General features: G+C 30.5%; 1 protein-coding gene across 1 annotated transcript in view; it reads left to right on the forward strand.

Moving 5' to 3' along the window:
• LOC123259718 overlaps positions 1–15,090 on the forward strand; it is a 258,178-nt gene that overhangs the window by 183,819 nt on the left and 59,269 nt on the right. Inside the window, exon 3 of the mRNA XM_044720378.1 lies at positions 2,850–2,969. Coding sequence (XP_044576313.1) covers positions 2,850–2,969 — 120 coding nt within the window. The remainder of the gene's footprint in view (positions 1–2,849; positions 2,970–15,090) is intronic.

Below are 15,090 nucleotides of genomic sequence, written 5' to 3' on the forward strand. Positions count from 1 at the left end.
CAAAAAATGACGAGTATTTTTTTGTCTCGCGTTTATTTACCGACTTCTGTTATTTTTCGATATTTTGATACCTATTAAATAACTCATCAGATTTAGGTAATGCAGTTAACTAATTAACGAGAAACCCTTCTTATCTAAATGTCAAAACACCAAGATCTAACTTTACTATAATTGAGTTATTTAATTCACAAATTTACACTCTGTGGGCGATTTTCATTAATACTGTAAATTAAAGTCTTCCGTGAAATTAATTTTACTGTGAGAGTGCTAAACAAATAGAGCATCATCCTCTTATGTATTTACTCCGTTTATTACATACAGCGTTAATTTCCATAATATTTACATTTGAGATATAATATATTACTTGGGCAATATTTGTTTTGTTCGACTATACAGTTAAAGACTTTTACAGCCATTCAAATTGCAAATTTCAACAAATAAAAAATAGTATAAAATATTCATATAATTAAAATTTCAAAAGGTTTCTTAATAATGTAATTAAATTTGTATCGGATGCTTGTTTATAAAATTTTTGTAAAACATATTATTCAAAAAGTTACCATACAAAAATCGAGTAACTCTTTTGAACATTGGAAGAAACACAACAAGAAGAGAAATTGAATACAATACATGAAATGTACATATATACTCTATCTATTTACGCTTCAATGGAGAAAATGTAGTATAGATGTCATTGACCGTCGTAAGATATCAATTCAACGGCCTAGTTTACATTTGGCTTCCTCGTTACCAAGCTTACGCTAAGTCTCGAATTGCACCTGTGTTCGTTGAATCCCATTCGAAGCCGATAAATTTCAAGGGACATTGGTACCCCCGAATAAGCTTACTTGAGAGAATTAACATGTTGTAAACACATGAAACACAATACCCTAAAATTACAGAGAAATCTGTCAAGTTTACAAATGTAATAATATAATGTTCAATGTTCATGTGCATATGTATCGAAAGTGTATTGCCATCAAAACTTTGTCCAATTTCAATTGTCAATAGAGCTAATACTAAAAATGGAAGCTCAAGTAATTATGTCATAAAATTTTCTCAATTTTAGATGAATCAAATTTTAAACAATACTCTCATTATAAATTGGGCGAAGTGAGTACAATTGATTCGATGTTAGAACTGTATTTGGCGGGAGACGCAGTCAGGTCTTTTAAATGCTTGAAAGATTGATAAACATCAAGATTTTCATAACTTTTGATATTTGAAATGCACGAGTGTAACAAAAAATTTTAAATTAAGGTATAAAAATTTTTTTAAAAAGTAGATTTGTATTAAAAAACTTCACATTATAATTAGAAGACAAGTAACTATATTTTAAAGAAAAAATTTATTTTATTATTTAATTTTAATTTATTATTAACAAAAATAGAATACATTTCGGTAAAAATTTGTTGATATGACTTAATATTTCCATATCAGATTTGCTAGTCATATATGATGTGATCATATATAATTTTTTGACCAAAAATAGTGCTGGAAATTTCCAACAGTGGCCGCATGATCGCTGAATTGTCTACTTTTCAAAGAGTTCAGTCTTATGTGTCAATTTATAGCATAAATTAATACGCTGATTTTTAGTCTAATACACTACTAAACTAATTTTTTGTAATACATTTTCATTGACATAATGATTTCAAGAAAAATAAAAAATTAACAAGGTATAAAAATTATATTTTTATTCACATGTGTAGTTTCAAATGATTACAGATTACTAGATCAGGCAATATATGGCCAGATATAAAAATTGACTATACATGACCTTATATGACCACATTTTTTACGGGTTGCTTTTATAGAAAAATGGATGATTAAAATTGTAAATCAAACTCAACTTATTTTCCTTGTATAGACAAATGCATAGCACAAGTCACGTGATTTTTCCGTCACTTAACTTCGCAACTACAAAAGCCTATCTTCATTAAAATTTACTATTTTCTTAGTCCCTCGCTCATAATACCTTAAAATAGTCATAAATAACAATGAATGTATATTTAGTCTGTTAATATTAAATTCAAACATGTTAGAACAAAAGCTTTCTCTGCTTACTCAATGCTTCAGTTATCCAACTTGTACACATCGCATATGAATTGACTAAGCGTAATCTAAATACGGAAACATTATCATCACAATCATAGCATATGCATGTGGATAATGATAGTCATATTTATATTCATTTGATTTGATTCAACTGTTACACTTACACTTACATAAATTTGAAGGATGTAATACCGTAGCAACTTACCTAACTCACCGCCTCTTTCTCTTTCTCCTATTCCATATCTCTCACAGCCCTTCTTCCTGTTCCGGAGCTTTTTTTAACTTTCCTTCCATTTCCCACTTCACATATTCATATGGCACTCTTTGCTTACGATAAATGCGAACCATTTGTGTACAGGGTCTCCAAGTGGGATAAAATCTACGTCGATCCTCGTCCAACTCGTCTACTTTATTCCCCTTTTGCGCCTCCATCGCACCAGCCATGTGACTACCTATATACTGTACCAGCTAGACTGTAAACTGGCAGGCTTGGGCACTCCTCATCCTCGGCACATAGTCCGACGTATGATAAGCCGCCCTCGGGAATCCCCAATTGTCTCGATTTATATGAGTTTATACTTAGGTTTATTCACAATATACATTTGGATTTTAGAGAGAACAAAATCGTAAAAACGCTTCGATAAATCGGCTTTTATATTGATAAAAAATTTTACTGTTGAGCTTACTCGGCTATTTTTAAAGTACCTGCATTATTTTTAATCCCATGCTCTACCTGAGATAGAAAATAAAAAAAAAAAAACGACTAAATTGTTGCTTTTTCTATGTTCCAGGTTTCACTTTGCGATGATTATAGTCTTCCAGTCGATTTTGTGAATAAACATCACTCTGGAAGTTCCGCAGCTGTAGCAACTACTGTACAATGGGCTTTACCAAGTCCCAGTGTTGAAAACGTAAGTTCATCAGTGATTTACTAAAAAATAAATATTAATTTGATTCGAGAGAAAAACTATAAAATTAAGAAAATCATTTTGAAGAGTTTAATCCTTTTAATTAAAGTATTAGAAAATTGTTGAACTGAGAAATTTTTCTTCATTTAAGTAAATTTAATTTGATTGAAGATTTTTTGATCTGCATTAAAGACAAACTCTTAGAAATTATTTTCTTGGATCAAGAATTTTCCTCTCGAATCAAGTTAATTTTTCTTGCTCTCCTAGCCGAAAGTACGCTCTTCCTGGACGTACTTTACTCCAGGAAGAGCAACTTTTATGGCCTGTTCTAACGCATGCGCGCTACGCATATTTTCTGGCCGGCAGCATAAAACCTCGCTTTCTTTCATAGTTTCGTGACGCGACCGGCCTATACAGCGAGTATATAACAGTCACAACATCGTCTGTATGTAACGTGTCAGAGCAGAAACTAACCAAAAAATTTCAAATAAATAAAAATAATTTCTAACTAGATTATTGTTAATGAACTATTTAATAATAATACAGCAAAAATAATTTATATAAAAATTTTAGAAAATAATTTAAAAGTTTTGTAAATTTTATTTGCTTTCTTTTATATTTTGACAGCTAGTAAATCAATGTTTATAAAACAATCCATGTACTCTACAAGCTTCTAATGATTTAATTTCAATCTTTCTTAGCCGTCTAATTGAAAACTAATTTTTAAGAAACTTAAAAAAATTAATTGTGTTTTTAAATCAAGTTTAAATATTTGTGACGGGTTCTGTGCATGTTATCTCTCTTAATCAGAGCATTTGTTAGTAAACTTTAAAATAACTTATTTTTTTTTTATTTATTAATTTTTACTTTTTTATTACACGGAGAAAAAAATATCGTTAGAATAAGGATACGTATCGTTATCCTGACTAAACGCCGTATAGTCATTTTTTTAGAGATATACGCTGTATAGCCAATTCAGTCGGGCGGCGCCCCCCTCACTCCCGGCAAAACCCCTTCCCCGGGATTGCGTACTTTCGGATGGAGAGCTCGGCTACACTTCGGCCATCATATCCCATACGCCAGGAAATCCAACTTTCTGGCCTTGGATCGTAATATACTATTTCTTCTCAGTGTATTTTTCTCCAAAAAATCATAAATTGTAATGATTTTATTAAAAGATTCGTTAATTAGATTCAAAGATGTTTTGCACGAAAAATAATCATATTAAAATTACAGAAATAGTTATATAAAAAGTACATTAGAATGGTTCACAGGAATGGATCGGTAAAAATAACATACCCGAGGAAAAACATTTTTATATAATTATGCATAAATGTTTATATAAAATTATATAAGAGTTTTGGTGCTATTGATTTTATAAAATGTATTTTTCCAATGTAATACTTACATTTTTCTTAATATAAAATTGACTATTCAGGTTGACAGTTTTTAAAATATAAAAATTACATTTCTACAAATTTAAATTTGACAGTTATGTCTTAACAGGAATACAACTGTAAATATAACTGACTTTTCTGTAATTTTGATAGAACTTTTTTTTCTATATAAACTTAATCAGCTAGATAATTTTAAGGTTTTTTGAAACGCACTTGAATTAAATTTTCTTACATTTTCGTCACATGTCTTTTAAACTATACAACTAAATCGAGTTCTCAAAGACAAGAAAAGTTTTAGGGATGCCTTGTAGAGTCAAAGGTTTTTTTTTTTTTTTTTTTTTTAACAATACAAGCACAATTGATAGTGCAGCATCAAGTTTATGTGATTTGATTAGTAGTTGATTGGAAACATGATCAATGTTTACTTTATATACCATTAAATTAAGTTTCAATGATTAATGTTTTGTATTTTATACCTCTGATTTATTTTGTATCTCTTCCAAATGTTATTTGCATATAAGTTTATCCGAAATAAAATTGTGAATATAATACTAGTGAATAATATCATTGTTTGGAAGCATTTAACAGTAATCGCGTGGATCAATTAGGTTTGCTTACAGAGTATGCAAACAGAGCGTAATGATTTTATAAAATTCATTGGATTGTAAAGTGGAAATAGTATTCAATTTTATTTCTTGTTTTTTTACTGATAGGCTGATTATATTGGATTAAATTCAACGATTCAATAGCGTATGAATATATATGGATAAGCAAAAAGTCATATTATATTCTCTACTATAAAGTCATCCTTTTCATGATTGACATTTGATAAATTTTCAATGATTAATAATATCATTTTTAACAACTATTCTGATACAACAATAGTATTATATTAAGTACAATGAGAAAATTAAATATCGACGTTCTAATTAGCAAATTGTCTAACTTCATTTTAGAGAATCTTCTATTTGTACGAAAAAAAACCATTAGTTCAAAATTTATTATCACTTTTAAAAACCATTTAATATCATTATTATCTAATAGAGATATAATATTTAGGTTTGAATCATTCAAATAATTTATAATTCGATTATGGCTACATCAAAATGTTAAAAAATCACCCTCTAAAAAATAAGGAGTTAGACAAATTGCTAATTAGACCATCGATATTCATAATTATCATTGTTTTTTTTTTTTTTTTTTTTTTTTGTAAAAGTGACTAATTTCGAATACTATTAACTTAAATTTTACTAATATTTTTTGAGATAATTTATAAGCTAATCCATCGAACCATTCTAAAAACTAATCTGTTCTTCACCTCAAACTTCTTTACCACATCGAAATCGGTTCATTCGTTAAGCGAAATCGTTGTCGAAAAATTTGAAAAAAAATCGTTTTTTTTTACATAACTTAAAAATTTCTTCTCGGATCGTTTAGCAAGTGAAAAATAATCATTTTGTGCTTGAAAAATTGTGCCAATTGCTGCAAATCCTATAAAAAATAATTGGTTTGCTCGAAGAGTTCGAAAAAGAATAAAAATCGTGTTTTTGAGCTCGAAGAGCTCAAAACTGGAATAGATCATTTCTCAAGCATCTTGTACATAGCGGGAAGTTCCAGGGATTGCCTGCCAGGTCAAACGTTTTCCAAATTTTTTTTTTTAAATATTTGTATTTTTTTTACTGAAGCTCATTTATTGAACGTATTTAATGATATGAAAGCTTGAAGGCTGCGGAGTTATGAGCACAAACTGACGGCTCCAGTCTTCAAAGTAACTTAAGAAGATAATAAACCATAAAATACGTTTCATAAGGAGTTTGAAATGAAAAAAAAAAAAAAAAAATTTTCATGTTGAAAAAATTAATTGACAACAGGATAAGAATTTTTAAATACGTGAGGCTGTAATTATTACCATCGTAATAATAAATATTGATAAAAACTATTATGATGATAATTATTGTCAGCTTTCATTATAATAGTAACTATAAAATAATTTCAGTCAGTAAGGTTCTACGGTAGTAACTATTGTATGTCAACGATAATAATTATGAATATGTAATTTTTCCCATGTCCAGAAAATTGCATACCAAAAGTCATAAAAACCCTGACTAAACATGTTTTCCTTTCTCTTTTCCTCATTTCCAAGCCGTTTGCAGACTTGACAAAAAAATTTCAAATAACTCTTTTTAATATTGAAAAAATTTTACTTCTATCTCTTTCTTTCATCTGATTGATTAAAATTATTTCAAACTATTCTTTTATAACTTTTAATGTTCAACTTTATTAAAACTATTGATTAACGATTTTATGTTAAAATGAGCTTATGTATAAAATAATAACCAAAAGTTAAATCCATACCATTGTAATTTATGGATCGTTAATTAATATATATTAAACAATAAAGCTTACATTATTTAAAGCCGAAACATAATTCGTGGGCAAGCTCCCTTCACTATTGGTTATACAATAAATCTACGGCAGCACTAAATATCCCGAGGCATAAAATACCTCCAGATATTTTACCATCATAGCAGTAGAATGTGGCGTCGGAGGAATGACAACAACCGAATAGAACGAAAAATTTAAGATTGCTCGCGGATAAATATTTTCTCTAGATTTCCGAAATGATTCCGATCTCAGACGCGACGCATCGACGTTTTTCTCCGGAATCGAGCGAGCGGGAGAAATATAATTATGAGGGTGACAAAATACCCTTGGGACATTGAGCACCGAAGAAAATACTAGAGGGAAAAAGGGGTGGTAACCGTGGCAGTGGTGTTGATGGTAGTCCTGGTGAAACCGGTGACTTCCGGCGTTGCTTATAATTGCTCTGGCACTCAGTACTGGGTACTCGGGGCAGCCCCGGGTTAGCGCTAACTGTTTCTTCTGAAATATAGCGCCTAGTCTAGCCTATATACTGCCCTCAACCATTAAAAACGACACAGCCTCCCTCGCAAAACACTTAGTCCGCATAATGTCCATGATTTTGTGGGTCTTCTTATTTTATTCACTTCTAACATACATACATATACGCTTATACATATTTACTCTTAGGTCTGGTAAATTTGATTAAAATCTATTTATTCCACTCGCTTTTTCATTAATTTTGCTGTTGATTAAACAGAACGGACGAAAATATTAATAAAATTTGCTTTTAATACTGTAAATACATTTTTTATTGCAGTAATAATTTTTGCACGACTCATAATGCAAACCATTACAAATAGATACTTTATATGATGCCAAGGTCAGATGGCCACATCGAAAATAACAAAAAGTATATGACGAATGAAAGTAAAAATAAAAAATATATAAAAATCCTATTCGATTTTACTATGATTTAGTATTCTTGGGTAATATGTCATAATAAAATTTTTAAGATTTCGCTACTTTCAATTTGATTATTAGGAATAATATAGGGGAGCCTGGGGCACGACGGTCCCCCTCAAAAATATGATTATTGTGTCATTTTTAGGTTTCTGAGCTCAAAATTCTAATAGCAGTTTAATAAAACACAACTTTTTGAATTTTCAAACCGCAATAACTTTTGAATGAATGAACCGATTTTTACGCGGTTGGCAGCATTCGACGCAGTTTTTGAAGCTTCATAAAGAATCTTTGAGTATGAATTGATCGAACTAGGAATTTCGGAGTGATTCCGAAAAAACTCTTTTTAGTAGTAGTAAAACTCTACTTAATAGTAGTAATTAACAATTAAATTTTTTGATGCTCGAATATTTTTTCGGGATACTAATATAATTATTATTCATCATTGATTCATGATGTTAATGCAAACTTAACCGAGAAAAATGTTTTTTGCTTCTCCTGAAAAATTTAGTATTTTTGACTTATGGGGTTTCTCAAATAAACGATTCAAATATCAATACGAACACTTTTTTATGACAGTAAATACTTTAAAAGACACTATTTTTTCGAAATAGTATAAATAAAACCGTTTTGAAAAAATATTTCAGTGGACATCGGGTTGTCTGTATGTGCGGATGATGTATGTGATCATGATAACGCCCTAAAAAACTTCACTTTTTAAGTTCATTTTTTTTTTCATTCGCATCAGCATCATTCTAAGTAATAGCCTATTGAAAATTGCCGTCTAATTCAATGTAATTTAATTAAAAAATTAATGGAGTCATTAACAGTGACTAGTCTTTTTTCTATATCTATGTATACATAAACATAAAAAATAGTTCAATTTCTGACGACACATGGGCGCTTCCGATCATCTCAGTCTTATCTTATTTCATTTTTTTTTGTCATAAATGGGCGTTATGAGACGCACACTTTTGGATTTTCCAAATTTTTTTCTTATGAATAGTATTAAACATTCTAGGAAATTTTTTCAGAGAGTGTATCGATTTATTCTTTGAAAAATATCTCTTTTTTTCTAATTTTTCCATTGTGCTGATTTGCTTAAAAAATGGAAAAAATTAGTTTAAAAAGCTTCGCGTTATAATAACCTTTGTGACATTTAGTAAGTAAGCATGTTTTTGCGTTTAATAGCATTATTCATACAATATATATTTCTGAATCTTTCACTCAACTTCAGAATAGCTTTTTTACAAAAGTTAACTTAATAAATTTAGTTCTATTGGACTGCTTGGTATTTTCGTCTGTAAGTATGTTTCAGAGTTTATATGATTCTGTTTCATCTTTATAAAGACTTGAAAGTAATATACCAAAAATATTAAACGTATTACTGACTGAATAATGAAAAAGAAAAGTAATAACTACGACTTTGATGCTTATTTAACACTTTATAGGTATATTTCGAAAGCGTTTATCAAGCGCAGCGTACATTTATCATTTTTAACAAAAGGCTTAAGTGTAGGCAACTTAGGCGACAGCAAATGTAAAGAAAGACTTGGTAAAGTATGAGGGGAAGCGTGCAAGCTGTTGGAAGCCTCACGGAGCTTTTACTAAAAGATCTTGAACTGGGGAAAATAAGGTAAAACGTGAGGAGTTATAGCTCTTTAAGAGAGAGCGACTGAGAAAATCTCCTTGTTCTGTTTCACGCCCTTTATCTTTCATTTTCGACTACGATCAATTAAATTACTCAAGAGAATTTTCGGAAATTATTAATGAGGGAGCTACTGTAGGAATTGATTCGTGAGACGAGTATTATTCATCGGTGGAAAATATTCTGCGTTATATTTTTGCATAATCCTATGGAATTATTTTACCGAGAATTTTACTTTTTTTTTTCCGAGGGATATTTCTAAAGAATTAGTTAAAGAAAGAAACTTTGAAGATATTTCTCTTTCAATACATTTGAAGATATTGTCTTATTAATTTTAATAAATTACATCATTTAAAAATATTGTAAATTTTTCTTAAGGGTAAAAAATGGATTTTTCTATTATTTGTATTATTTGGGAGTTTGGAAAAATTGAAAAAAATTTTTTTTCTTGAAAATATTTCTATTAGAAATTTTTCTAAATTTATTTATGAAAATTAAGGCAACATTTTTTTTCGTAAAGTTACTTTTATTGTTAACTTATTGTAATTATTATTTATACGTAGCCATTCAAAGTTCTGAAAAATTTTAAATATAATAAAACAGTAATTTTTGATGAGGCTCAATGATAATTTTATTTTATTTCAAATAACAATATTTTGAATATTTCTATAGCTGAAAATTAAATCTACTAATAACATTTTAAAATTTATTAAAATTTGAACATTAACTCTCAGTACTTTTACGTATCAAATTTTTTTTCATAATTTAATAAATAAATAACAATTACGATAATTTAATGACTATCACTTAACACGATTGTTGATTTGCTGACGTTTGATTCATGGATAATGGTCCTTGAATTACATAAAAAACTCTAGGGTTGATAAACTTTACGTGACTTTTGCAATATCCTGTTCAGCCTCATTACTTCTCTGTTATCATTTTTCCCCCATAGATTAACGAAGGCCGGTGAACTCTATACATGAAATTATCAATATTTGTTTACATGGTAATCCAAATATGTGTATGCGCAGTAAAGTTGTGCTATTATGGAGAGCAATAATAAGCGTTCAACAATTATAATGCAGTGGCAGAGTAATCGGCTTAGGGTCCTCTCAATGAATCGATGGGAATTATAGTCAGTCTGTGAATATTCAACCCCTCTTGGCCGACTGGAATCGAGAGGGCTTCAGTTTTACTGTTCGTTTACAGATTTACACAACGTGCAAGTGGAATAACTCGTTATTTCGTAATTTAATAAACTTCATTTTTCATCATACCCTCATAAACTTTATCCAATATTTTTTTATTACCACAAACTAATCAACTGCTCATTATCGATTTCAACTACCGTTTTATTTTAATTTGTAATTATACTTAACAAGCAACTTGTAATCACCATGTGATTGCCAAGAATTACGAATTATTAATAAAAAAAAATTAGCTTAATGATTTTTCGATATTTTTAATTACAATACATATAGTTACGGTACTTTTGAAATAAATTGTACAATAATATTGTTGTGATAGGACAAATTAGGAAAAAATTAATAAAAAATGTAATGAAACAAATAACATATAGAACCATAAAAATATTCATAACTCTACCAAAAACCTAACATAAAAAATTGAATGTTATCAAAAATTGTAAAAAGCACTAATTAATGTCAAGATCTTCCTGATGGTACCTAATTTCACTATAAAAATTTCTTTTAAAATAAAAATGAGTCCGTCACAAAATTTTCCTTATTTTCTCAATTATATAGATTAAAATTTGGCATACAACGACATTTAATTGTTCTATTATTATTATTATTATGCTTTACTTGTATACCTCTCGGTTTTTACAAGGCTGATTCCTCTTTTTTCTCCTAGCTCTACGCTTTTTCTATTTCTCATATTGGACTTCAGCAAGTCCCACCCGACACTTCATTTCTACTTTTAATTTTTGCGGCTGTGGACCGACTTGTGCTTTCTGTACCGTATTCACCCTGAACCTCCCCTTCTCAGGCTGTTGCAACAGAATCATGGGGAAACCACAGAGAAAACCCATGACAGTACAGTCGGAGCTGGGCTAAGTCTACAGTGATTGATAAGAAACTCTTCTTTATCGACCACTGGAGCATTATAGGCCCCTCTCCTAGTGTGCAGAGATCCCTCGTGCTAGCCAACGCTGACTAAAGTGATCACCCATTCAAGTTGTTGCTTAAATGTGTGATCGCCCAAGTCAGACGTGTACCGCCCGGCTATCTCTGCCACTTCCAGAGGCTGGCAACGTAACGAAACGCACTTATTTTTAATTATAATCACTGAAAAATATTGGTGTGTGCTGGGATCGAACCCGGGTCCCAATCTTTCGAAAAGCGAGCACCGAGCCGATCAGGCCATTGCCAGCCTCTCATTTAATTGTTCCAAAAAAAATAAATAAATAATCAAATTTTATCGAGTGTGAAATTCAAATCTATTTATGAAATTCTGACTGTTATAAATTTTTATAATTAATTTTAACTATTCATAACTACTACTTATAAATATGCTGAAACGAAATTATCCTTATTCTCTTAATTATACAGATGATCATAATAAATTAAATGAATATGTCAACTTTATATTGCTCAACAACACTATCATTATTTCTAATTATTACTTGCTTGAACTGAATAACTTACAAAGAAACGAAGCTGCCATTTCTTTGGGTATTATTAAAATATCTTCAAAAATTCACGAGCAGGTATGTAATTTAAAATATTTCAATGCTCTAATTAGCAAAGTGTCTTATTGAATTTCATATAATTCGTCCATTTAAGCAAAAAAAAAAAAAAAAAAAAAAACACTAAATCTAAAATTCTAACTTATCTAAAAATCAATCCAGTATCCATACTATCCGTTCCTAAGATAGCGGAGTTCCTAGGATGGTCCATCTTTATAAGCATGGGATGTTATTCATACATGCTCGTAAACTTACGATTGATGTATTTTTCTGTTTTTTAGAAACTATACTTTCAGAAAAAATACACATGGTAGAAGTTATATGTTTCATATAAAATGCCTTTCACAAAATAAAATAATTTATTTGAAGCTGTAAGATGGACGGCGGAGTCCTTGAGATGGTCCACCTTTACAAGCATGGAATGTTATCTATACATGCTTGTAAGCTTACGATTGAGGTATTTTTCTGTTCTTTAGAAACTATAGTTTCAGAAAAAATATCACTCGGAAAAATATATGTTTCATATAAAATGTCTTTCGTAAAATAAAATAATTTTTTTTTTATGCATACTGTAAAATGCTGAAAATGCGGGAAAGCGGAGGATCAGGTTTTGGTCTGGATATCTCAATTAAAACGTGGAAATATTATTAAAATGAACCCTATAAATTTATTTACACAAATTACACTTAATATTTATTTAATATGTCAGCGGATTGTTTAAATAAAAGCGGATTAATAAAGCACTGCCTGATTAATAAAGCGAAGCCGGTTGACACGTGGTTGAGCACACTGCTGACACTGGAAAAGCGGAGAATTATTTTTACAAATAACACAATTTATCTGTAACAAACTAAAGCGGGTTAGTAACAATTAATTTAAGCAAATTAATTTATTAAAAAAGCGAAATGCGGTTTGTTAGCAAAAAGCGAAAGTAAAGTAACACTTATGGCGACTTGTTGCAACGAAAGCGTGGAAGCGAAAGAAAATAATAATAATGCGCCTTCTTTCTCGTCGACTTGGGGAAAAGGCCGATTGCGCATGTCAGCGGAGCGATCAGCCAATCACACCACCGAGACATGGCGTGATCAGTCAAGCTAAGCTTTCATAGGCAGTTAGTTTTTGCGGGAACTAGTGGTAGACAGGTGCGGCTCGTGAAATTGGGAGTCCCCCAGGGGCGACTTCATCGCGGCTGGGCCTGTTAACTGAACACATACTTTTTTAGTTTAGGTTACCGAGACAATATGTACTCTACTATTAGTACCTAAAAATCACTTTCAATCACTACAAATTGTAGAATCAAACAATCTTCTAATCAAAACATCGATTTGAGAGTATATTTTTCACAAATTTAATTTAGGATGGCAAAATATTTGCTCAGATTTGTTCAAATACAATAGAAGGCGGTGGATTATAATAGTCATTTTAAATACGATTCTTCTTAAAAAAGTTATGAACGAATTAAAAAAAAATTAGGAAAACGGTTGACCCTAAACGCCATCTCTGCAACTTCCCGCTACCTCCATACCTAAGCGCTCAACAATTCACTTATTTTTTAAGCTCTTCGAGCTCAAAAATATAATTTTTGTGTAATTTTGAGCTCTTTGAGACCAAATAAATAGCTGTTTTGTGCTTTTGAGCTCTTCGAGCTCAAAAAGCTGATGGAAGTTTCATGGAACACTATTTTTTGAATTTTCAAACCGCAATAACTTTTGAATGAATTAACCGATTTTCTCGTGGTTTACGGCATTCAACGCAGTTTTTTGAAAAATCTTGAAGCGTAAACAGGTCAGGCTTGAAAATTTCATAGAAATTTTGAAAAAAACATTTTTTTCAATTTTTTTCGACAACGATATCTCACGAACGAATCAATCGATTTTGACCGGGCTGATGGCAATCGACGTGGTTTTAGAGCTGATTAGTTTTTAAAGTTGATCGGTTCAGCCGTTTAAAAGATATTTAAAAAAAACGAATTTTTGGAAATTTTATTTTTGAGATTTCTGAAAATTCATCGACTCAAATCCTGTAAACTAGTATCAGAATTTTAAGGGCAAAGGAACTCTTTGGAACGCCGCTTATTTCGATCGAATCGGATGATCCGTTCAAAAGTTATGAGAGATTTATATACACATACACACATACACACACACACATACACACACACACACACATGGTGACATCACCGCAGAAATAGTCAGGAAAGCTTCCTAGAACCTCAAAATGTCGAGATCTGATGAAAACTCGATTTTCAAAAAACGGGGTGAAAACGGGAAGTTATTACTTCCCGAGTTTTAAAAATTTTCAATTTTCTTAGCGGGAAGTTGAAAAATAAAACGAATTAATAATTGTAGTGACTAGTTATCATGCTCACAAGTATCTGAAGACCTCAATTGAAAGCAGTGATTTTTTGTGATAAAAGCTTTATTTTCCAATTTATTTATGGATAAATCTATAGCAAATTAGAGTAGTAATAGTTATTTATAAATTACAAACATGATCAAACGTTGTTTGATGGTGCAATTTGCATAATTTTAATGAATTTTTGTGGAATAAATTGCCAATAAACGATGATACAAATAAAACGATGCATAATGGTTAAAATGGTTGTTAAATTTGACTCCTTTCTGCTCAATATCAAAGATGTTAATTAGTTAAAATAACCATAAAGCTAACAGAACAATTAATGTTTTCAAATTGAATTAGTGCGGTCACAATGAATTATCAGTATAGTCTCAAGAACAGTTATAACAATACAAATTGGCAACAAAGTCCAGTATTTGGGATCGTGCTTAGGTCGACTTTATCCCTTAGAGAACGATATCAAGCAAGGGTTATTGCTGGAGTTTCCTCGTTTCACTAATTCTCTCTCTTTCCATACTGCATGCCTCTATTTTCGTAATCGTACAGTATCCCGCTTCGAGCACTATCCTATTTTCGTCTCAAGGATGGCCAATTGTGTATAATACATCTTACCGTCTTTCGCGTATTCGGTTCCAGTTCGAGGGTAAACATTTTTTTTTATTTCCTAAAACGATTGTCATTTATGAG

The sequence above is a fragment of the Cotesia glomerata genome, linkage group LG2 (assembly GCF_020080835.1).
Source record: "Cotesia glomerata isolate CgM1 linkage group LG2, MPM_Cglom_v2.3, whole genome shotgun sequence".
Lineage (NCBI taxonomy): Eukaryota > Metazoa > Arthropoda > Insecta > Hymenoptera > Braconidae > Cotesia > Cotesia glomerata.